The sequence below is a fragment of the Neolamprologus brichardi genome, chromosome 4 (genome assembly GCF_056152115.1).
Source record: "Neolamprologus brichardi isolate AB-2024 chromosome 4, ASM5615211v1, whole genome shotgun sequence".
Classification (NCBI taxonomy): Eukaryota; Metazoa; Chordata; class Actinopteri; order Cichliformes; family Cichlidae; genus Neolamprologus; species Neolamprologus brichardi.
The window spans coordinates 25050262-25072898 of record NC_142107.1 but is presented as its reverse complement, the minus strand read 5'-3'; the positions used below and the strand labels follow the sequence as shown (position 1 = coordinate 25072898).

At 48.4% G+C, this 22637-nt stretch overlaps 2 protein-coding genes across 2 annotated transcripts; one reads left to right on the top strand and one right to left on the bottom strand.

The window, feature by feature from the left end:
• Positions 1-852: 852 nt before the first annotated feature.
• Positions 853-12423, top strand: LOC102786119 (uncharacterized). Its single transcript, XM_087840162.1, has 13 exons — positions 853-1332; positions 7488-7597; positions 7814-7847; positions 7927-7955; positions 8137-8190; positions 9207-9279; positions 9411-9454; positions 10383-10419; positions 10510-10589; positions 10676-10699; positions 10881-11003; positions 11142-11212; positions 11286-12423. The coding sequence occupies exons 2-13, from the start codon at positions 7495-7497 to the stop codon at positions 11304-11306; spliced, it is 693 nt and encodes a 230-aa protein (XP_087696288.1). The 5' UTR covers positions 853-1332; positions 7488-7494; the 3' UTR covers positions 11307-12423.
• Positions 12424-13675: 1252 nt separating this feature from the next.
• On the bottom strand, positions 13676-22378 carry atxn2l (ataxin 2-like). The gene is made up of 23 exons (XM_087840159.1): positions 22139-22378; positions 21770-21827; positions 21195-21251; positions 21040-21111; positions 20557-20722; positions 20245-20363; positions 19768-19859; positions 19429-19629; positions 18984-19291; positions 18816-18902; positions 18529-18663; positions 18362-18439; positions 18228-18289; positions 17848-18116; positions 17709-17772; positions 17473-17634; positions 17331-17394; positions 16973-17130; positions 16684-16810; positions 15018-15136; positions 14704-14886; positions 14268-14436; positions 13676-14012 (listed from the first exon to the last, which is right to left on the bottom strand). The coding sequence occupies exons 1-23, from the start codon at positions 22153-22155 to the stop codon at positions 13954-13956; spliced, it is 2826 nt and encodes a 941-aa protein (XP_087696285.1). The 5' UTR covers positions 22156-22378; the 3' UTR covers positions 13676-13953.
• Between the last annotated feature and the right edge of the window lie 259 nt (positions 22379-22637).

Sequence of the window (22637 nt, the reverse complement as noted above, 5' to 3'; positions counted from 1 at the left end):
CAGTAAGTACAGCCATGCCCACTTTATTAGGTACACCTGTGTGCCCACATGCTAACAGCTCAGTGCTGAAGTTCAAACTGAGCCTCGATGACGAGCGGTGGTTTCAGTGACATGACCGCATCGGGGTCGACGTGGACGAACGTTTCCAGCAGCTCATTGAATCGAACGCCAGCTTTTCGTTTTTGTGTCGCTTGGCCTGCGTCTACGGTCGTCTTCTTGCTGCTGCTCGTTTCAGTTTCGATGATTTTGATGAAACATTTGAGTTTCGTCACGTTTTCTGAAACTTTAATGTGTCGAGTTTCCAGCTCAGTCGACGTGTTTTTCCCAGAAATATCGTTTAGTTTTCCGACATGCTGCTGTTTCAGTTCTGTTATGCCTGTGTGTGTGTTTATGTGTGTGTTTGTGTGTGAGGGGCCACCTTGACAGTAAGGATGTGAAGCAGGGTCAAAGGTCAGGTGTGTTACTGGTGTGTTCTGAGCTGGTTGGTGGCTCTGATGGAGGTGGGATCGCTCCCGGCCTCGCTGTCACACACTGGACCCACACAGAAACGAAAAAGCCCCCGGCGCCCTCGCCGAGAGATGCCGGGGTTTCTCGTTCTCCCCTCTGTGCTCTGCGAGCGCTGAGCAGAAGGAGAGCAGAGGCTGCGTGAGGGGAGTGAGGAGGAGAGGCTGTGGTTTCCTGTTTGTAGGTGGGAGGATGTTGAGACGGTTGCAGCAGCGTTCACGCAGCGCTGCAGCTTTTAACACCCGGAGATGCGCCGAGGTGTCGCAGTCGCACCTCCTGATTGGTTGGAGGTGTTTGCGTGAAAGACTTTGTTCTGCTCTCTCTGAGCTGCAGGCCTCCGGTTTCCACTTTCCACCAGCAGCTGAGGAGCACGGAGAGAGAGGGCAGTTAGTCCGGCCCACGCACGCCGCTCACCGCAGCAGCGCTGACTCACCAGACTCTGCACAACTTTCATACTTCTGATCTCTGCTCGGAGCTCAGCTGCTCCCCATCGCTCCTCTTTGCCTGACGCTAAAGTCTCCCCTCGCAAAGACCCGAGGTCCGTCTTCTTTTCAGAGGAGGACACCTGAAGCTCGGCCCTCAGGAGGTGATTGGGCACGGCGATGACGGAGGAGTGACGGAGGCGCTCAGACACCGGATCATCATCAGAGAGGAGAGACGGGCGTGAAAGAGACGGAGAAAAGTCCTCAGACATGACGGATGTTTGCTTACAGTAGTCGCCTCATGAGGAGCAGAGAGCAGCTGCAGGCCCCAAAACGTCTCCGATCCTCTGCCCAGCATTCCACCGTCGCTCCCTCTGCCGCCGCCGCCGCGTGTTCTCACGTGTAGGTGAGTTTCCCGTCACTTTGTGGCTCCATTAACTGTCTTTGTTAGTCAGCGAGGCCCGGGGCAGGAGACAGGCCTGCGCTCTCATAGACGTGCTCGTTTCATTGCACTCGATCTCAGGAATCACTCCTGAAGTTCCTCCCCCGCCTGGATTCTGCCTTTTGGTTGGATAGTACCATCCATCAGTTAGACGGTACCTGTTCAACCCAAGTCCAGCTCCGCTGTGAGAGGTCGGTCTTTGTTCGCCACAGAAAAGCGAAACTTTCAGAAACATTGTAATGAGCCTTTAGACGTTTCGGGTTGTTTCTGTCGGCGTTCCAAACAGACAAGAATTCGATAAGAAGCGTTTGGATGCCGAGCGAACGCCGGTGACCTGACGCTTCAGATTCTTCCTTTTCTTTTACAGAGTTTCAGGTTGTATCGGGCGGGGCGGGATCCTGCTGTACGCCACACATCTCAATAAAAGGCTCGCACATTTCATTAACAGTCTGGTTTTAAAGTCTAAACTTTAAAAATTTCACCAAAAGGTGCGTCGTTGCAAAGAAATGCTGCTAACGACGTCTGACGATGATTTCAGAGGGCGGTCTGCTGATCTGAACACTGAGGCCGGCTCAGCGGCGGGCTCGTTTTGGCCGTATATGGTTCGCCCGTGCTGAAGGTGAAGGTTTTACAGCCCAGAGAAAGGTCATTTCCAACATGTGTGTGTGAGACCCAATCAGAGCTCTGGTGTTAGAAAAGTTCCTCCATCATCAGGACCTTTGACCTTTTGCTTGGTTACCAGCGGTGAAATTCACTCGTTCTCTTTTACATGAAATTCTCTATTTATCTGAGAATTAAAAAAACAAAGATGAGAATAAGAGGTGTCCATATATAAACTAGCCTGAGGTCCAGTCAGGTTAGCTGATGGGCGGCGAGGGCTCAGGTGAGCCTAAGTGGTTAAAATAACCCGCTACCTGCACAGGAAACAGAGCGCTGCGCGTATCAGCGACTCCTGGATCTCTGAAATGTGAAACAATAGAAGAAAAAGCTGAATTTTCAGGTTTTTGTTTGTCGCGGTCGGCGAGCAGCAAGTCTTCTCGGGGCCACATTTACAGCCCCGCTCGGCTGTGTTTGGCATCTCATTGCAGGGCAAGATGTCAGGTGACCTGGTTTGCTGTGAGTTCAGGCCGAACTGGTGCCGGCAGGTTCTTCATGCATGAGCAGATCTGCAGCTTCACTTCAGAGAAACAGCTTTCTTTACGTGGTGAAACCCCAAAACGCCTCCTACCTTATTTTCAGTTGTCACATAATGTAGAGCACAGCAAAAAAATAGTTCCCCTGTGGTTGTGCGCATGGAGGGCAGGTTTTCTTACACCTTTGTGTTTATGGCTTCACTCACAGCAAACAATAAAAACAAACACAAGAGTGATTACATTAAAAAAAACTCATGTTTTAATCTCATAGTTTTAGAACTGTAGAGCTGAGTTGTGAGTGAGCAACGCTTATTTATGAGGTGCCTTCATGACGCGGTGCTGGAACGCTGTGAATGAGAGTAAAATAAGCAACACGTTGGAGTGATGGAGTTAAAATGAGGCTGGTGTGTAAGCCTCCAGCTGCAGCTCAAAGCCTGTTTGCATCCTGTCTGAGCTGCACATTGAAGCACGCTGACAGTTTGACGGAGCTGATTATCAGGACTTTATCTGAAGACTGGAACATGTGACTTCCTGAAGTTCACCCTGATGATGCCAGAAAACCTGCAGCAGTGTTTCTACTTGACTTTAGTTTTTCTACTTTCTGTTGAGAAACGCAGGATCCCCCTGACTCAGTCAGACTCAGCGTCTTCAGTCCAACTCCACACATCAGAGCTGTGGTCTGGACTCGGGCCTGGTCTGGCTTTAGTCTGGAGCTTTTGGACTTTCTGACAAATTAAAAATATCTATATCACTTTGAAAATATGAGTGCTAACTCTCATTTTCATTTTTGCTGCACTCGACATTTTTGTGTATTTTATTGCTCACAGTTTGATAATTGTGAACAAACAGAAACATGTGAGGATGTTAGGGTTAAAAAATCCTGCTGATCACGTAAAGATCTCAGAAACTCAAGAATCATTAGGATTCATGAGTTAGTGCTAAAGACTTAGCCTGGTTATAAACTGTTACAGATACTTATGATCATTATACACTGGTTAAAATGGGTTATAGATGGATTAGAACTGGTTATAGATGATATATATTATTATAGGGTCTACCTTACAGTATAAAGCGCCTTGAGGTGACTCTTGTTGTGATTTGGCGCTATATGAATAAAACTGAACTGAATTGAATAACTGGTTATAGATGGTTGAGGACTGCTTATAGATAGTTAAAACTGTCATAATGGGTTATAGAATGGTTATAACCATTATAGGCTAGTTATAATGGGTTATAACTGGTTATAGACTGGTTGAGGACTGGTTTTCAGCCATTTTTTGTTTGATTTCCAAACGTGGGCTCGGGCTGGGTCTTGGACGTGGGGTTTTTTGACTGATTTTGAGCTGACCTAGTTTCGTGTCTTCGGACCATCTCAGTGTCTACTGGGTTTAGACTCTGTATTAAAGTGATTTGAGACCCAGTTTCAGACTGGTCTTTACACTGACTGGTTTCTGACTGAAGTTATTTTGGACTAGAAGAAAAATAAATTTCAAACAAATTTGTTTTGGCAGAATCTTGAGAGACGCGGCAGAGCTTTTGTGAATTCGGGAGGTCTCTTTTGTCTGTGTGACTTTCAGATGTGGCTTTGGGCTTGGTTTTAGACTGGTTTCAGCCTAATTCAATTACCTAATTTTATCTTTGGTTTGATCTGATGCGGTTTCAGGGATTAGGTTTAGATCCACCTTTGGACAGATTTCTAACCTGCTTTTGAAGATTTCAAAACATATCTGATTAATTTCATGGCAGTTGAAGAAACTGACTTAAAGCATCGTTAGGAAGATGATGTTATAATATGAAAGGATGTAATCATTCATGAGCTGAGTTTGATGTTGAGCTTTGAGGTGTGGTGCATGATTTTCACTGCTGATATTTAATTTTTAGCTCAGAAACATGTGCAGCTCAGATAAAACCGATCATTATCAGTCAGTTTGTTTCCCTTGCACAGCTGTGACCTTATTAGACGAGCTTCTGTTTGCTGACAGAGTTTAATAAAACCTTTCGGGGGGTTTTGTGGCGGGCTCTACATTTGCAAGATGGCGGCCTTCCTCGCTGCAGTGCGGAATTGATGTTTGTGAGATGCAGTAAAAGCTGCGAAGCCGAGGCCGGAGATGTTCGTCTGAGTCGGGTTTCCATCATCGTGTTTCCTCTGAAGTGTGTTTCCAGCGTTCGGAGCCGGCTGGCCTTGTTTACTGGAGACTTTTGGGTTTGCAGGGGAAAGAAAGCGAGCAGTACCAGTCAGTCGCACCACGTGGTGGATGGTTTTCCTTCCTGTGTGACGCACCCCTGAGAGCAGATTAGCATCACACTGTTCTTTGTGATAACTCAGGAAGGTAAAAACCACCAGTTATTTAAGAAAATAGGACAGCCGGTTTCATTTGAACAGCTTCCTTGTGTTCACGGCCTCGTGTGATGAAGACGAGCACACGAGCGTTTGTCAAACTCAAACTTACTTGTTGTGACAAAATGAGTCCGATTATAATGTGAGATGAGCTTTCCTGGTCGTTCCTGACAAGTTTGTGAAAATCTGTATTTTGTATGATGTGCTGGTGCAAAAGAGACCTGCTGTCAATGACCTGCAGACACCTTAGAACAGGGGTGTCAAACTCAAACACACAGTGGGCCAAAATTCAAACCTGGAACAAAGTCGCGGGCTAACGTTAATATTTACTGAAAAACAAAATCTTCCTCCAGATATGAGAATGAATCTTTTCTTATGGACTCAAACAAGTTTTGCTGAAAAACTGAATATGGAACAAGCAAAGCTTAATACTAAACAATATATATATTAGCTGTATAATACAAGTAGGCCAGCTCTAATAGTAATTTGGTATGGCTTCGCGGGCCAGAGTTTGACACCTATGCCTTAGAAAATCAAACCATACCAAACTTCAGTAACGTAAACTGCTCTCTGTTCAGTTTCAGTGACTTGTTGTGGAGCGACAGAGGCCGCCTGCTAATGTTAGCTAATGTTAGCTAACATTAGCTAATGTTAGCTAATATTAGCTAATGTTAGCCAGATTCCTGTGGCCGTCTGTAAATGACGGTACATTATTTACATGAAGTACACGTGTAGACCTGAGTATGTCAAAATGTGACTTTCGTTTGGTTGTCTGGTCTCACAGAGTCCGGGCTCACCGACGGACCGTCGGTACTTGTGCTGGATGAAGATGCTTCTTCACGTCTGTGGGTGGATGTTTGGGTCCAGGGTGTTGCTCCAGCAGGAATTTGGTGTTTGTGATTTGATGTAACATGTATATGGCCCATCATAAGCATCGGTATCACTTTTCAGATTCATGTCTTCTGTAGGTTTTCCTTTCTTTTTTCTGACCTTACTGCAGGTAACAGTCAGAGTTGAGCGGGTGCAGCAGCCCTCAGCTCTGCACACATGCACTTTTCCTCCAGTGATGTAGAAATGTAGCATGAAACCGTTTCTCAGCCAGACCACAAAGGTTTCTGGTTTTTATGTCTGATCCAGCGCAGTTCGGGTCGGCGTTATGAACCCGAGGAGGACGGCTTTGATCACACGACTTCTGAACATTTAGCTTCAAAATCTGAATTAAACTGAAGCTTTTGTTTTGTGTTTGAAGCCAGTGGAAATTTGACTTGTTTGTGCAGCTTCATTGGTGGAAGTTTCCAGTTGTTGTGTTCAAAAGGCGAGAAAAACCACAGAATGAAAAACACCAAACTTCCAGAGAAGAGACGGCTCGCGGTAACAATCCTCCATGCTCACGTTTAAAGACTTGTTGTTGTGAGGAGCAGGTTTTTCACGACTCTCTGTTTTTTATTCTAACCAGAATGTGTGTGTGCACGTTTGTGGGACACTTCCTGCTTCCTTTTTTAGCATTAAATGGTGAAACACAATCATCAGCAGAGAAGAGCTCGTGCTCTCTGCAGGCCACCGGACGCCCGCTTCAGATAAACAGGCTCAAACTAGAAGACGCTGCCTTTAAAACAAAGTCTCCAATATTTTGTCCTCCTGTAAAAACTGAATAAAAAACCCACTTGTCTGTTGAAATGAGTGGATTAATCCAAACCATAACCATAACCCCAGGTGGGTCAGCACTGACCTGACACAGGTTTACGAGTTACTCTTAATCCAAACAGAATGAAAGCACTCGGCCAGCGAATCCTTCACTCGAGGGAATTTTCTTTCTTTCAGGTTTAATCAATCACGTGCTGCTTCGTCTTCACCCAGTTTCCTGAGATTCAGCTTGTAGCCTTTTGAGTAACAAACAGCAGTGAAAACATGACCTGAAAAGGTTTTTCACTCAGAGTGGATTTATATTTTTCCCACTGCACTAACTAAACCATCAGCCTGACAAATGCCGCCACGCCATGACGCTGCCGCCGCCACGCTATATAGCTCATGACCAGCTCATGACTGTGTGTGTATTTATATATATTTATATATTTCATGATGAAGATTAAAGTTTTTATTGACTAAAGCAAAAACCAATTCCCAGCCAATCGTCGTCACCACGAGCCTTGACCAATCAGATTGCTTTCATCCGATCCAGCCTTTGCTAATTATCTCTCAGTAACTCAGTCTGGAATGGACTGCACTACGCACCAGATGATGTGAATGCTTCTGTGAACAGGATATCCTTTTATTTGTTGACTGATTAGATCGATAGCAGCTGTTCAGATGTTCACTGGGAGTGAGGGGGACGGCTCAGAGTCAGAGAGGCTGAGACGGTCTGAGCATGTGCAGAGGAGGGAGGGGGGATGATGACGAGGAAGACCTCAGAGGAGGTGCAACAATAAGCTGTTTGGTTTCCTGCTGTGCAGATTGATGACTGATAACAAAGTGAAAGTAAACTTCAGATTCTGAACATTTAGGCTCAAACACATCTGATAAAGTTCAGGATCGTTTGTTCCAGGTTTGATCAAAGTCTGCTTTAAATAACTGAAGTTACTCGACCTCAGTCCTTATCTGCAGTGACGGAGGTTAAGACCTGACCTGCGATCTTCTCCTTTCCCTCTCAGATAAACCATGGACTTCTCCTGGTTCCTTCTCCTCGTGTCGGCCGCCGTCTTCGTCTCCATCGTCCTCCTGGCCGTCATCTGTTTGGACTGCAGGAACAAAGGTCCACTGCGTGGGTGAAAGTTGCAGTTGACACTGTATCAACCTGCGGCTAACCGCTGTTAACCACAGGCTGACCTGACTCGAGCACAAACCACCCTGTGGTTTTCACAAACGCCTTTTATCTCTGGCTCAGATCTTTCACACCCATCGTGTCCAGCACAGCGTCGTCTGAGATTTCTGCTTTGAGCTACTGACACATTATAATCTTTCTTTTCTCGCCCATCAGGGTCCATCCAACAAACAGCTTCAGAAGAGTACACGTAAGTGTTTCCGTCTGCATCACAGAGAAACTTTTCATTGATGAGTCAAAGCATAAAAACGACGATGTTCTTTTTTCAGATCACCTGAATTCAGAGTCATCCATCCAGGTGAGTCTGAAACATCAGCTCAAACCAACGGTCCACGAACACGTGGTTGATTCTGCTGTTATACGAAGTGATGTCGGCCACTCATCACCTTCACATTTGCACCTCTGTGTTTTTACTCTGCGCAGCTTTGCGTGACTCACACTTCAAAATAATCGGTCTCATTATTGCTCGTCTCTTTAAGCTCCTCTCTCCATGCCAACTTCCAGAAGCCTTGCGAGCGGCAGCATCAGCGTTGGTAAGCTTTGAAATCAGCCTGAGCTTTGGTCTGTGTGCGTACCCTCAAACTGTGGTCACATTTAACATCAACGCTAACTTCAAATAAAATAACTAATACAATACAACCTTATTTGTACAGCACATTTAAAAAGCAGCGGTACACCAAAGTGCTTCATAGTAATACTATAAATTAGAGATAGGAACCAGAACAGGGTCCAAATACACCAACAGGTGGAGAGCACTAATTAGCCTCAGCGCAGTGTAAAATACAAAACACAGATTATTCAGCAATAAAATAAAATGATTAAAACTACGTAAGGGAACATTTGCAGGATACAGGCACCAACTAGGGAAGGCTAGATTGAATAAATGGGTTTCAATCACGATTTAAAAGATACAACTGATTCGGTGAATAGCAGTAGGACGATTATTCCAGTTCGGGTGCAGCTATGGAAAAAGCATGATCACCTCTGGCCTTCAGCCGAGACCCAGGCTGCACTTGCCGGAGGTTTCTTCCTGTTAAAAGGGAGTTTTTCCTTCCCACTGTCGCCAAAGTGCTGCTCATAGGGGGTCATATGATTGTTGGGTTTTTCTCTGTATCTATGAAGCGCCTTGAGGCGACTTTTGTTGTGATTTGGCGCTATATAAATAAAATTGAATTGCACTGAGAGCAATTGGCCCGTTGATCTCAGTGCTCTGCTAGGAGTGTACAAGCTGAGAGGTTCAGTAAGCTAGCTGGGAGCAATGTTATTTATCATTTTAAAGGTAAGCAATAGTATTTTAAAATGAATGCGGTGTTTGATGGGACGCCAATGCAGGTCAGCGAGGATCGGGAAAACGAGTGTAACTAGCTGATGTAATCTGCTGGTTTGGTTTCACGGAGGTAAACGAAATAATAAAAACTGAAACTGTGACTTTGAGCTTTTAGGAGAAACTAAAGTTGTCCTCGCCGAGGATGGACGACTCTTAAAAACGGATACGAGTGCTTTATGTCTATGCTGATGATGATGAAGCTAACACTGATCTGTGTTCCAGCCCAGCCGACCCTACCCCCGAACCCCATCATCATTACAACCCCTCCACCTGACCCCCACCTGCGGCTTCCTTTGTAAGTCTGTGTTATGAGCGCACCTGGTTCAGGTGATGAACGTTGGCGAGCAGGAGACGCTCTCCTGGGAGCGTGCAGAGCTTTAGAAATCGTTGTGTGATGTGCACAGATCTCTTTTTTGTGTTTCACAGTTCAACCAAACTGGAGCACAGACCTTACACCCCAACAGAAACTGGTGAGCCTGGAAAGGACGACGCATTATTTAAGTTGTATTTTTCTGTTTTACCTTCTTACCCAAACCTGTTGCTCCATTTCTGTCCTGCAGAGAGTAACCCGAGTTATGAGAATCCAGGTACGGGTACACCCTCCTCTTTTTGCAGTCAGACCCATTTGCATTTGCACAGCGAGCCCAGCATCAGTCAGATGCACAGACAGAGCCGTGGTCCAGAGGATCAGACCCATCTGAGTCTCATTTTTGATGAGCCACACGATTAGACTTTATGCCAGGAGTACACCGGCTCGTTGCTTGTTCAGAGGGACAGCTCAGAGTTCGGAAAGAGGAGTTTCGTGGAGATGTTTCACCTCTCAGGCTGCCACAGTTCAGAACTGACATCTGAAAAGTTTAGACTGGTTGGTGCAGAGTTGGTTGGAGGAGGTGGAGGTTGATGATCCGCTGCGGTGACCTCTAAAGGAAGCAGCTGGGAGATGAAGATCTACTTTTAATCTCAATATTGTGACATTTCTGTGTGAAAAACAGAAACTAGTGACTGACTTTCATGACTTTGTCTTGTTGGTGTTGACGTCCAAGACTTGAAGCTTCTCGGCTTCCAAAAGCGATTCATCAGTGAGACTTGTGGAAACTGTTAGACTGGATTTAATAGGTTTAACTCTGAGATGTTAGGATTTATTTAACGTTGAGATTAGTTAAACTGGACCTGGGATTTAATATTGGACCTCTTTAACCTGGTTATGGTTGTAGTGGACTGGTTGAGCTCTTTGGACTGGGCGAGCTGGTCTGGACTGCAGACTCTGGTTAGAATCTGGGATTTGTTAGATTTAACTCTTGGGCTTGTGGGGATGAACTCAGGAAGAAAACTGACCTTTGACCCTGTGATGTCAGTGTGCAGGAACGTGATGTTTAGCTGACTTTTGTTTTTCCACAGAACCTGAGAAGGACGTTGACGATCACGATAATTACATGTAGGTTTCCACGTGCAGCTTCCAGCTGGTGTTTGCACCTCAGTGATGACGCTCTAAACTGACCTTCCTCTTCTTCTGTGGTTTCCCCAGAGAGGTGTTACCCGACAATCCGGAGGAGAGCAAAGGAGTCCCTGCGGACATCGAGAGCCGAGCCTCGACGCCCAGTTCAGGTGCAGTTTGGATCCTTCGTCGTAAAACACGGACGTTGGGGAGTCAACAGAATGTGGACTCATCAGCTGTTTGTGCTCTTTCACAGATCATAATTACGTGAACCTCGATGGTAAGGCAACATCGTTGTTCTTTTTCCGATTGAATCTCAGCTTCAACGCGTTTCAAACGTTTCTTTTCCTTTTATTTAAAACAAAAACAAAACAGGAAAGTATGACAAGTTTTAAAACGTCTGAACGTCAGAATTCATTTTTAATCACGCTGCATCGCCTCCTCTGTTCTCTGCTCAGAAGAAGAAGACGACGACGACGACGACAAACCCTATGAGAACGTGGCACCAATAGGTATATTGCACCATGCACCTGACGCTATGCTCCAACTATCCGGTACCTTCCCCCGACGTGCGACTTATCAAAGTAAAGTCTTCTTTTGATTGACAAGTCATCAGCCAATAAGCTTCCTCGATAATCCTCCTCTGTGACAGAATAACTCATGAATGTTTTGGTTTTTTAAACACGTGGTTATAAAAGGTCGGATGTTTGTCTTTTCTTCAGCGTCCACTCCGGGTTCATCCGCTCAGAGCAGCGACGACGAGTACGAGGAGTCCAACTACGTCAACCAACCTGTGAGTTGAAGCGACTCGCCAACATTCAGCTTCTCGTTGGAGACGTCGGCTCAGTCTGTCTTCTTCTTTTCAGATGGGACTAGTCAACCACTGACGGCCACATCGAGCGTTCACCTTCCTCCACAACGACGTCCGACCACAGAGTTTTTTTTTCTTTTTTCTTTTTTAAAGCTGAACGACTGAGAAAAGAAACTGAGATGAAGACCTGAAACACCTTCCTCCCCACTTCCTGCAGGCTCAGCAGTGTCAGTGTGATCAGACTTTAAAGGCGGAGGCGTAAAACTGCACATTTGAAACTTCCAGTTTGGTCATCAGATACCTGGAAACCAGGTAAATGCCAGCCGTGCTCTGGAGGAATCCATCCTGTTCCAGCGGCGTCCTCGGTCCAAACAGGAAGTTTTGCTTCTTTGGTTTTGTGTAAATATCTGCTGGAGTGTTTTTGGACCTTTATGCTGCAGTTACACTCGGGAACCTGGAGCGGCGCGACTCGACCGGAAATGACATGTGATCTGTTTACGGTGAGGATTTGTGTTTGCAAAATTACACACTCGGCAATTTTGTAGAGCAATAAAACCAGAATACAACCAGCCGAGCGTCCCCGCGGCAGACGAGTCCGATCATCGCGCCAGCCCATCACAGCGACCGCAGACTGCCTCACGCCAGCCGTCACCTTATTTAAATAAATTAAAGTAATAACCGTCAGTCCGATTTCGTTTCCTCCTTAGTGGGTAGACTGCCGTCCCATTTTCAAACCGGCTCCCCCTACAGGCTGGAACCGGAACAGGAAGTCAGTTGCTGTGTCCCAATTCAGGGTCTGCACGCTTGAAGTACGCGTACTACGTACAGCGCGTACTATAAGTACGAGAAGTGAGGAAGTGAGAGGCTTGTGAAATGGGACGGTCTAGCCTTCGACGCGCTGTTCAGGTTGCCTAGCAACCATGATACTAACCGCGAGAAATGCGAGATTGTGTGACATAAATGAAGTAGAAAAAATGTTTTGTTGGTCATTCATTTTTGTCATGACATCACTTTGATTAGTTGAGTATCTGAGGCTGAGACCACAGGACTGTAAAACATGATTCAAGGGCTTCATTTCTGTACCGAACAGTCATTTAAGATTAGCTAGTAAATAACAATTAGCTAATGTTGTTCATGAGACTAAAACCATCTCACTGTGGTAATGTAAATATAACATGGCCAATATTATAGTATTGTCAGATTATTATGATATATAGATATCTATATCTCTCTACATATAGAGATATAGATGTATAGATATCTATATCTCTATATCTCTATATCTCTATATATATATATATATATATAGCGATATATAGAGATATAGAGATATAGATATCTATATGTCTATATCTCTATATATAGAGATATAGATATCTATATATCTATATCTATATAGATATCTATATCTCTCTATATATAGAGATATAGAGATATAGATATCTATACATCTATATCTCTATATATAGATATAGAGATATAGATATATAGATATCTATATCTCTATATCGCTATATCTATATATAGATATCGAGATATAGATATATACGTAGAGGCTGAAAGTACAAACATCACTAATGTCACATAACTTTGCCGACATGTGGCCAACAGCAATGTTTTAATGTTCTTCGTTATTAAACATTCGCACATGAATAAGTGACGTCATATTCAGTACTTACTTTTGACAGTTCGCTTTTCGGCCGCTCCCTTCTGCCGTATTTTGCGGCAAAATTATCCACACCCACCGCCGCGCTATGAATTGTGGGATATATCGGACCACGCTTGATATTTGGGGAAATCGACGGCGCATTCGGAGTATGCATTTCAAGTTCACTTCGAATTGGGACAGCCGTCGTCGCGTGGCGGTGACGTAATCACACTTGAAATGCGTACTTCAAGCGTGCAGACCCTGAATTGGGACACAGCAAGTGTTTGGTTGTGTGGCGGCTGGTCGCTGTGCAGGTTTCCCGAGCGTCACCATAGAGACACCATAGAGTATTTATGTCATGAAGGTGGGAACACTAAATTAGGATCCTGTTATTCGCTTTTGTAGCAGCGACGAATGCAGCAGTGCGAGGAGGCGTCAGATCAGTTTCTCTCCAGTGACTCTGACTCAGAGCTTTTTCTCTTTTTTAAATAGTTGACTTAAATACGTTAGGTTTTATTTCATTGGTTAACTCGTCCTTTCACACGCCTCGCGTCACGAGGGGCGCCATGTTTGAGCTTTACTTTGATGACACCTCCTGAGAACGTTCTCATCATCCAGTGTTTTTCATGTATTTATGTGCAGTTGCTGTCGTCTCTGTAAAAACCTGAGTGTGAGAACTACAAATGTTTTTTAAAGAACTACAAATTAAACGTTTTAAAGAAAACCTGAATCTGTGTCTGACTCTATCGGCGCCCAGCTGCAGGTTACAGTGAATCAAACTCTTCACGGAGGCTGAAGCGTTTTCAGTGCTTTTATTAATAATGAACTGGTTTCGTCTGTAAAAAGGACAGAGGAAGAATGGGACACAAAGTTTCCACCAGTTTGAACGTCTTCAGTCCAGTTTCATGTCCGTGTGTACAGACGGTCTCTGCCTACGTGTTAAAAATCGAGAAACTTCGCCTCGCGCGAGGCGTTTCCGTCTGATCTGCTTTTTAAAAAACATCCAGGTGAGAACATCGACTCGTGTCAGGCGTGCGGGGAATGTTACGAGGTGGAGGCGCCGCCGCTGTCGGCTTCAGTTGGCAGACGGATGGAAGGACAGCTGCTGGGCGGGGTGAGCCTGGACCTGGACAGCTGGAAGACACGAAACACAAAAGCTCGGATTAAATCCTCACAGCCCGGATCGCTGGAATTCAGGCCAGAGCGCCAACTGGAGCCAACCGTCTCCTGCTCGATGGCGCCGATGGATTAGGCTAATTATCATTGATTTGATTCATTTACTAATGATTCAGTGAACAACAACCCCCCCGACCTTCGACTTGTTTGCTCAGCACCAAAGTTTCTGCTGAGGAGCTGAGATTTCATCTGTGGGAGGTTTGTTCCCCTCACCTTGACCGGGTCCGATGTAGAAGTGCTGCGGCGCCCCCTGCTGGGGCGGCGGGCCGTGCTGGGGGTTGGAGCCGGCACCCTGCTGAGGGGGGGCGTAGTGCAGCATGACAGGCGGGGGGCCGTGGCCGGCGGCGTGGTGTGGTCCCGACATGCCGCCCGTTAAGTGAGCCTGCAGAGGACAAACAGAAAAGTGAGAAGCTTCAATCGGACAGCAGGGGGCGCCGAGCTCCAAGGATGAAAGAAACCTCCCTGTTATTAATCAGCTGATTAATATAAATGTTTTTATTTTGGCTGATAAACCCTCCAGAACTCCAGGTTTACCTCTGCTAACACACGGGGAGAACAGCTGACTTATTCTCACACATGAATCTAAAAACGGTTAAAGCGGCAGAAACGCCTCCATGTTCGGTTTATCTCAGGTGCTCTTCCTGTTCACCTGTGTGAGCTGGCTGATTGACGGGAAGCCGTGGGTCAGCTGCTGGGGCGTGGGCAGGCCGTATCCCTGCATGGCGTAGGCGGCCTGCGGCGAGCCGTGGCCCGGCGGCAGGTTAGGGGGCGTGGGAGCCGACAGACCTCCGGAGTGAAACAAGGACTGAGGTTGAGAAGCGCCCTGACTCACCTGAGGAGCGAATCAAATACATTTATTAGAAAAACAAACCTGACGTCGGCGTTATCCACAGTTTCTCCTGACTTTGAACAGAAGCTTCAGATTCGATGGATTAGTCATCGCTGGCGTCAGAGTGCACCCACCTGAGCGTGTCCTGGGCTGGGGGCCGTGTGCTGGGGTGGGGGGTGACTCCCAGTGGGTGTGCTGGAGGGCTGAGGAGGATGGAGGGAGCCCGAGTGGTGAGCATGGATGGACTGAGGAGCTGAGAGAGGAGGAAGGATGAACACAGGTGAGTCAAACCAGTCACTGTTTAAAGAGTTTCCACAGAGGAAACGTCCACGATGACGTCATCATCTAAGCACAAGATGGCGCAGTGACCTTTAACCTTTACTTAAGCAGACAAATAACAAGCATCTTATTTACAACAGCAGCCTGAGGAAACGGGGATCGAACAAAGAGTGCACATCTACGATCTGCTCTAAAACGCTGCCCCCTGGTGGTCAAAGTCTGGTTTAAACTAGGGGCGGGTTTTAATAATCGATTCTGTCTTGGATCGATTTTTTTAATATAATTTTATTTTGCCAGAAATTTCAGAATCTCAGGTTAAACCTCACAAAACTTCAACAAGCACCAAACAGTAAAACAGTAACTGAGAGCAGGAACAGGATTCTGCACAGAGACGTGAACACAAAGCTCGACCCGCCGACGCATCAGGATCAGTGAGATGTGACTTTCTCACCGACGGCACGGACACGGTCGAGGCTGAACGCCGACAGCTCGCTGATCCTGATGTTTCGGCGGGTCGAGCTTTGTGTTCACGCCCTTTTTGTGCTGATTCTGAAGCTGTTAGTTTATCTCTCCAAACAATATTGACCGAACCAGCAGCAAAAGAAGATCCAAACTACGCTTCACATATGTTTACAGGCTGTCGGCCTTTTACTTACTTCCGAAAAGAAAACCTAATTTTTGCTGTTCAATACTGAAATTTTTAAAATTATACAAAATGCAAAACACCGTGTCTGTAATAAAACTGCTGTAACCTCAGAGGTGATGTTCATGTGCTGATTAATGGTTTTCTTTTGTTTTTGATCGACTGCAGAATATTTTTATAAAATCCAGAACAGGAAAATCTCCTTCATGTTTTTGTGTTTTATCTTCAGCTGCTTTGACACAAAGGCCTCTGCTGTGACGCTCACACCTTTGATAAAGTCTGGAAAGTGTCAGCTTCCTTTTTATAGATACAAAAATATGTAAATGTCCTGATCTGAATTATAATATTTCTGACTGTCTGAGGGTCCAGTCTGGCCCCTGGATGCTCTGAGAGTGAAGACTGACGAGGTCAGCCCAGATCCTGATACAGAAACCCCAACAGGTCTCCTCCACCCTCCTCCTGAACCCCCTCTCTCCACCAACACCACAGTGAGAGACTGTAGGGAGGAGGTGAAGCACCTGACTGGGTGGGGTTCTCACAATAACCTGCCGTCCCCACCCACTCCACCCTGCCCCGCCCACTCCACCCTGCCTACACTCTTCTGCATGTATTTGAGCTCATCTCTACTCTGATATTATTCCTGATGTGTTGATGTCAGCGTCATCTCAGAGGAGTCGAACAGTCGGAGCTCTCGAATCTGTGTGAAGCACAAAGACGTCGAGTCGTCTGTGAAGATCCTCAGAGTCTGTAAACGTCCTGTTCAGACACGTTCAGACTGAATCTTCTTCTTTACAGTAAATATTTACTTGTTATTCAGCAGCAACTCTGAGCTGCATGTGAAACAAAAGGAGATAAATTTGTGTTTGAAGCTCTCTTACCGTACATGGCCTGCTGGGGGCCCGGCGGGCCGTCAGCCTGCCCGGGGAACTGGGGGCCCGGAGGCCCGAGCGGCTGAGCGGCCCCGGAGGTCAGCATCCTCGCTCCCTGCAGCATCGAGTAGATCGGCTGTGATTGAAGAGAGAGGACAAAGTCAGCACAACAGACGAAACGTGAACTTCCTGTAAACGTTTCCGTAAACGCCGCAGACACATCAGCAGTAAGCGAGCGGCCGGCGTTTTGTGACGACTGCACGATAACACCTCACAGGACAGAGCATGCTGCACTCACCTGTCCGTGGAAGTGTGGGGGCAAGGCCTGGATCACCTGACTGTACTGCAGGTAGGACTGGGGGTAAGACGCCACCAGCTGGGGCGCCGCTGCCGAGGCCGAGATCATGGAGGAGGCCGGGGAGCCGTGGTGCTCCGGGCGCGGACCCCCGACCAACCCTGGAGCAGAAGAACCCACGAGGTCACTAACGTACACCATGATCACTGAACTCAACCTCAATAAATCTGAACGTCCAACGATCAAACTGCAGGACTAACAGACGCACGGCGTCCTGATCTGAACTGGAGGAAGCGGCGCAGGAAAAGAAAAGCGCCGTTTCGTCCTCACAGGGACGTGAAGGCGTGAGTGCGGCGTGTACCTTTGGGTCTGGCGTACTTCCCCTGACTGATGGTCGACACGGTGTACTGATACAGCTGCGGAGCCTGAGGAGGAGACGAGGACGCCGTTACATCAGTGTGGTCACTAACCCCGCCCCCTGAGACAGTTAAATAAAAACACACCTGGATGGAGTGTCCCTGCAGGGGGAGGGGGGAGATGTAGGACAGGTAGTGTGCAGGTGGGCTGCTGTAGATGGCCCCTCCTCCTGGCTGTCCCGGGCCTGGGAGGACCAGCGCGGGGCTGGGCGGGGTCGGCCGAGGCGGGACGGGGTTCGAGGCGGGTTTCTGCAAGTCAGAACGAGCGGCGTGTTTGAGAAGTCTGCACGAAGCACACGATTGGGGCGCGAGCTCGGACTTACCGCGTTTCCTTTCACGGGGAGGAACTCTTTGGCGTTCGGATTCAGCGTCGAGTTTTTCACCTGCCTGAAAACATCACAGAGACGCGTGAACACGTGTCACGGCGCCATCACATTTACATTTGCTACTCGCTTCACTCACGCAGCAGTCGGCGTCGCCGTCTCCGCTCGCTCGCCGCTCAGCTCTCCTCCGATCGGGGTCGCGGTCGGCGAGCGGGGGCCGGGCGGAGCTGCAGGCAGCAGGGCAGCAGGTGCCGAGATGGGTGGAGCTACCTCTGTAGCCATGACAGGCCTCGGTGGGCTGGGGGACGACAAGGAGGAGGAGGAGGAACACTCCGTGGACGGGGTGGGGCTGTCCTGAAGGGGGTCTACAGAGGCGGGGCTCGCCAAAGGGGAGGAGCTCGCCTGCAGCTGAGGGACAAAGAGGAAGACCTCGAGGTGAGACCAACGGCTGCAGACGTTTCTGTCATTTTTTAAAATGACATCACAACAGGTGACATCATGTGACATCACCGTGGTTACCCTGAACTCTTTGCCAAACTTGCGCAGCTCCTCCAGCTGAGACCTCTGCGTCACGGACGGAGCTGCGAACAGGAAGAGAGGCGGCGTGAGGAGGGCAGACGCAGGCAGAGGCAGGCGGGTGGAGCTTTCTGTACCTTTGCTGTTCTTGGCGTCCTGTGGAGTGGGCGGACCTTCAGGCGGCTCTTTGGCGGCGTTGCCCAGGACTTCGCTCACTGCAGAGGAACACGTTAGCACAGGTTTCACACAGCGTGAGCGACACGCACGCGGCGCTGCACGCGACACAAATCAAACATCAGCTCACCGTCCACGGGGAAGAGGGGGGTGGGGCCAGTGGGTTTGGTGGTGGTCGCCATGGTGACAGTGGAAAGGGAGGAGGAACCGGGGTCGACAGACGGAGGATCCTGGGGAGGGGCGTCTGGTTTCAGAGCGCGAGATGCTGAAGGACGAGGAAGAGGAGGAACAGGTGAGCGTCCAGGAGGAAGGAAGGAGGAAGCTCAGCTTTTATTCCCTTTTGTGTGTGTGTGTGTGCGTTTGTGTGCGTGAGTGCATGCGTGTGTGTGCGCATGCGTGTGTGTGCTCGTGCGGTACCTGCTGGCGTGGACTGGGAGTTGGGGCTCCGCAGCGTTCTGTTGCTCTGGAATCTCTGCAGGGATTTCGGAGACATTCTGGATGAAACTGAAGGAGACGATCAAACAGACGTTAGTGCATCATGTGACCACAAGAGGGAGCTGCTCCACACACACAGAAGCTTCGTACCGCCGTTTACGGACGAGCGCGAGGTGTCGGTTAGCGCCTGCGGGTGCGAGCGCGAGTGTGGAAGAACGTTGTTGGTGTGGGGCGGGCTGCTGGCGGCGGGCGGGCTGCTCCGTGATTGGCTGGGAGAGCAGGCGCTCCTGACAGACATGGGGCTGCTCCTATCAGAGGATGGTTTGGGGGAGGAGCAGCTGGGCGGGAGGTGTCTGGAGGGAGGCGGCGCCGCTCGGCCGGAGGCCGCGGGTCTGACGCTGCTGGCAGACGGGCCAATCTCTCGAGCCCTCTGAGGGAGGGGGACGTACTTCGCCTCCCTGGGAAACAGGAAGCGAGAGCAGCTTCAGGTCGGGAAAACTTCTTGGGAATTTCTGAGGTAAATTCAGGCAAAGTTTGTCACTTTTAAAATGTTTTATTATTTTCTGCCTCGCCAGGTGCGCCGCGTTCCCGTTACCTGCTCGTGGAGCTGAACCCAGGGCTCGTCCTCTCCTCTCGGACCACCGAGCTGTACTTGTCCTCCTCGCTCCTTCCCTCGTCGTTCTCCAAGGAGACGCGGCGGCGGTACTGCAGGCTGCTCTCGATCTCACTGGCTAGCTGCGTCGCCCTCGCCTCCCGCTGCCGGTACACCTCCAAGTTCCCCCTCTGCAAAGGCATGCTGGGAAAAGCGTGACAGAAGGAAGGAGAGACCCTCATTTAAAATCTGTGGCAGCCGACGCTTCACAACATGTGAACATTTTTATATTTCACGTCTGGCAGACGCAGCTGGTGAAGCTGAAAAGGTTTGTTTGCTTACGTGTACATGGAGAGGCTCGAGTCGTAGGTCGACTTCACGCCGTACGCTTCCTCGTTAAACTTGAACATCTCATTGGCGTCCCAGCCGTTCGACTGACACAAAGGGGAAAAAAACGAATGAATCGGAGACGATTTCAGCGAGGTACTCCACGTGAACCCAACAGGAAAATATCTTCAAAATCAGCAGGGCGGCGCTGACGAGCCAAACGCATCAGTTTGAAATAAATAATAAAATTCTGCTTCATTTGTTAATAAAACTGCACGTTTGAGATTTACAGGTAAGAGTCCATCTGATTTGTGTCGTTGGTTTTCAAACATTTCAGTGAGAAATTATTATTGTGAAATCGTCTGTTCAGCTGTGAGAGAAGCTGCAGTTCCTCTAACGTCCACCAGAGGCAGCAGTAGAGGTCAGTAAGAGCATAGGGGGTGCTGCGGGTCAGCGTAAAACTTTCCCTTCGTAAATTCAAAGCTTCCTCACCGTGTCCGACTCCAGGTCAAAGCCGTCTCCGTTTCCATCCCCGTCCCACCGCTGCAGCACCTTCTCCCGGTGCTCCCCGTTCAGCCGCGACGAGCCGATGGCCGAGTCCGTGAACGAGTCTGCAGACACAAAACAAATCAGGCTTTGGTGCGACTACTTCAGATCCTTCATCTCTGCAGCATCGACGCACAAACCATTTAACGCGCCGCTGATCATCACGTTACCCAGTTATGATCAGCGGCGTTATCCTGATCTTTGTTTTTAAAGAAAATAGATGCAGCTCTAATCTAAACGTGGGCGGAGCCCGGTTACCTCTGACGGCAAAGGTCAAGTCGACGTCCCGGCACGTCATAGTGACGAGGTCAGCGGGGCTGAAGATCATGGTGTCAGTAACATCCTCGATCCTGGGAGCAGAGGGCTGGCCCCCTCCTCCTCCTCCGTCACTCACTTTGTGAACAGCATCCACAGCCAGCTCACACTGACACATGCAGACAGATTACAGCCATTTAACCAGTGAAGCTTCTGCAGGCGTGTTTGATGCATCAAGTAAAGACTCAGTGATGGTAAAGACAAACCCCCACTAAGGGCAGGACTTGGTGACAGTGGGGAAGAAGAACTCCCTTTTAACAGGAAGAGACCTCCAACGGGAGCAGACTCAATTCAATTCAATTCAATTTTATTTATATAGCGCCAAATCACAACAAAAGTCGCCTCAAGACTCAGACACAGACAGGAGAGAGCCGAGTGTCTGAACCCCTGGGAAGGTCAAAATATCAGCTGTTTTAAAAGAGTCACCTGCGAGCTCAGCGTCTTGAAGATCCCCTCGTACACGGCACCATTTTTCACTCTCACGTCGCAGGTGGAGCCCTGGAAGCAGCAGAGAGGACGCTTCAGCGCATCATTCAGCCAAAAAACACCAAGCAGAAAGAAAAAGGCAGAAGCGGACTCACCACCACCGCTGTGAGGAAGTGAAGCATGCGCGCGTTGTTGTAGACGCCTTCAAATACCTGCAGATACAGGTGAGGCGTGAGAGCACGTCATACTTAAGGTGCAGGTAAAGTCAGCTGGTTGCGAGGGGTCAGGTGGGAAAAGTACACGTTTCATTAAATACAGCGGCTGAAGTGTCAGCTGACAGCTCGAGTCCACCAATGAAAACACGTTTCAAACATCCACAAGTTGTTTTATTGTTTGAGAGAAGAAAACGTTAAAGGTTGAGACGCTAACCCAACCTGTCCCAGTCTGAGTTCTCCACAGGCCAGAGATTTAAGGTTAACGAGCCCTGACAGACTGCCTACCTGTCCAGGTGTACCCCACCTCCCGGCCTATGAGAGCAAACATGGTCAAACACAATCCTGAATTGGATAAATGGAAGAAAATGGATGGAAAAAAGACGTTTCAGTGGCAGAAACAAGCTTCCACATCTGAGCCTGTGATGATTATTTTGGAGTTTCATAATAAAGTCTTTTATTCAGCGTGTCAGCTGACCAGACACACCTGTCCGAGACCAGCAGTCACCTGTACTTACAGAGCTGCGCACAGGAGGAGACTGCGTCAGTGGAGGTGGCTTCATGGTGCTCCTGCTCCTGAAAAAGGAGGGGAAAGCGTCAGGTAGACAGATTACAGGTAAAACGTCCTCTGTGCGAACAATGACATCAAAGAGTCCGCCTCTGCAAAAAGCCGCCAAAGCAGCGGAAGCCTAGCATGCAATGATCTGGCCCTGCCCGCACACACGGCGCCGTCCCGCAAAGGTGGCGCAGTTTTACCGCAGAATCGTAAAGTAAGCTAGCGCAGCAGGCTAACGGCGCTAGCTCACGGACACGGCGACTTTTACACAAACGAACCGCCACAAATGGCCAGAGTGACACGTGCACGAGGCTTAGCGTGTAAATAATACTTTTTAGTCACGTGCATCCCCGTTACTCCGGTGTTGTCGTCCCGGTACGAAGTCACGCGGTTTGACAGGCCGAACACGGCGCACCTGGAAAACAACAACAAAACAGCGCCAGGTGCGCTCGATTTACCGCACCCGGGTCCCGCCGCCCACGTGATGCGGCCCCACTGTGGCGGGCGGCCCGATCCACGGATTCCAGTTCAAATTCAAACGAACGCGATCATGAGCGGAGCAGCTTGGACTGCGTGTAAATGACCATCCCTGTGACGTAAGCGCTCAGCTGCCCTGACGCGGCAAATTCCACGCTACGTCCCTACTCACCAGGCCCACCCCGGTAATTAAAACGAGCGCACTAAACGCAAACCCCGCCCACTTATCTACATTAGGCAACCGATTCGTTGGTTTTTGTCGCCGTCGTTTCCTCATTGATTAGAGTTCCTGTCAATCATACGTCACCCTGTTTAAGTAACGTTACATCGACTCTCGCGTGCGTTTTGTTTTT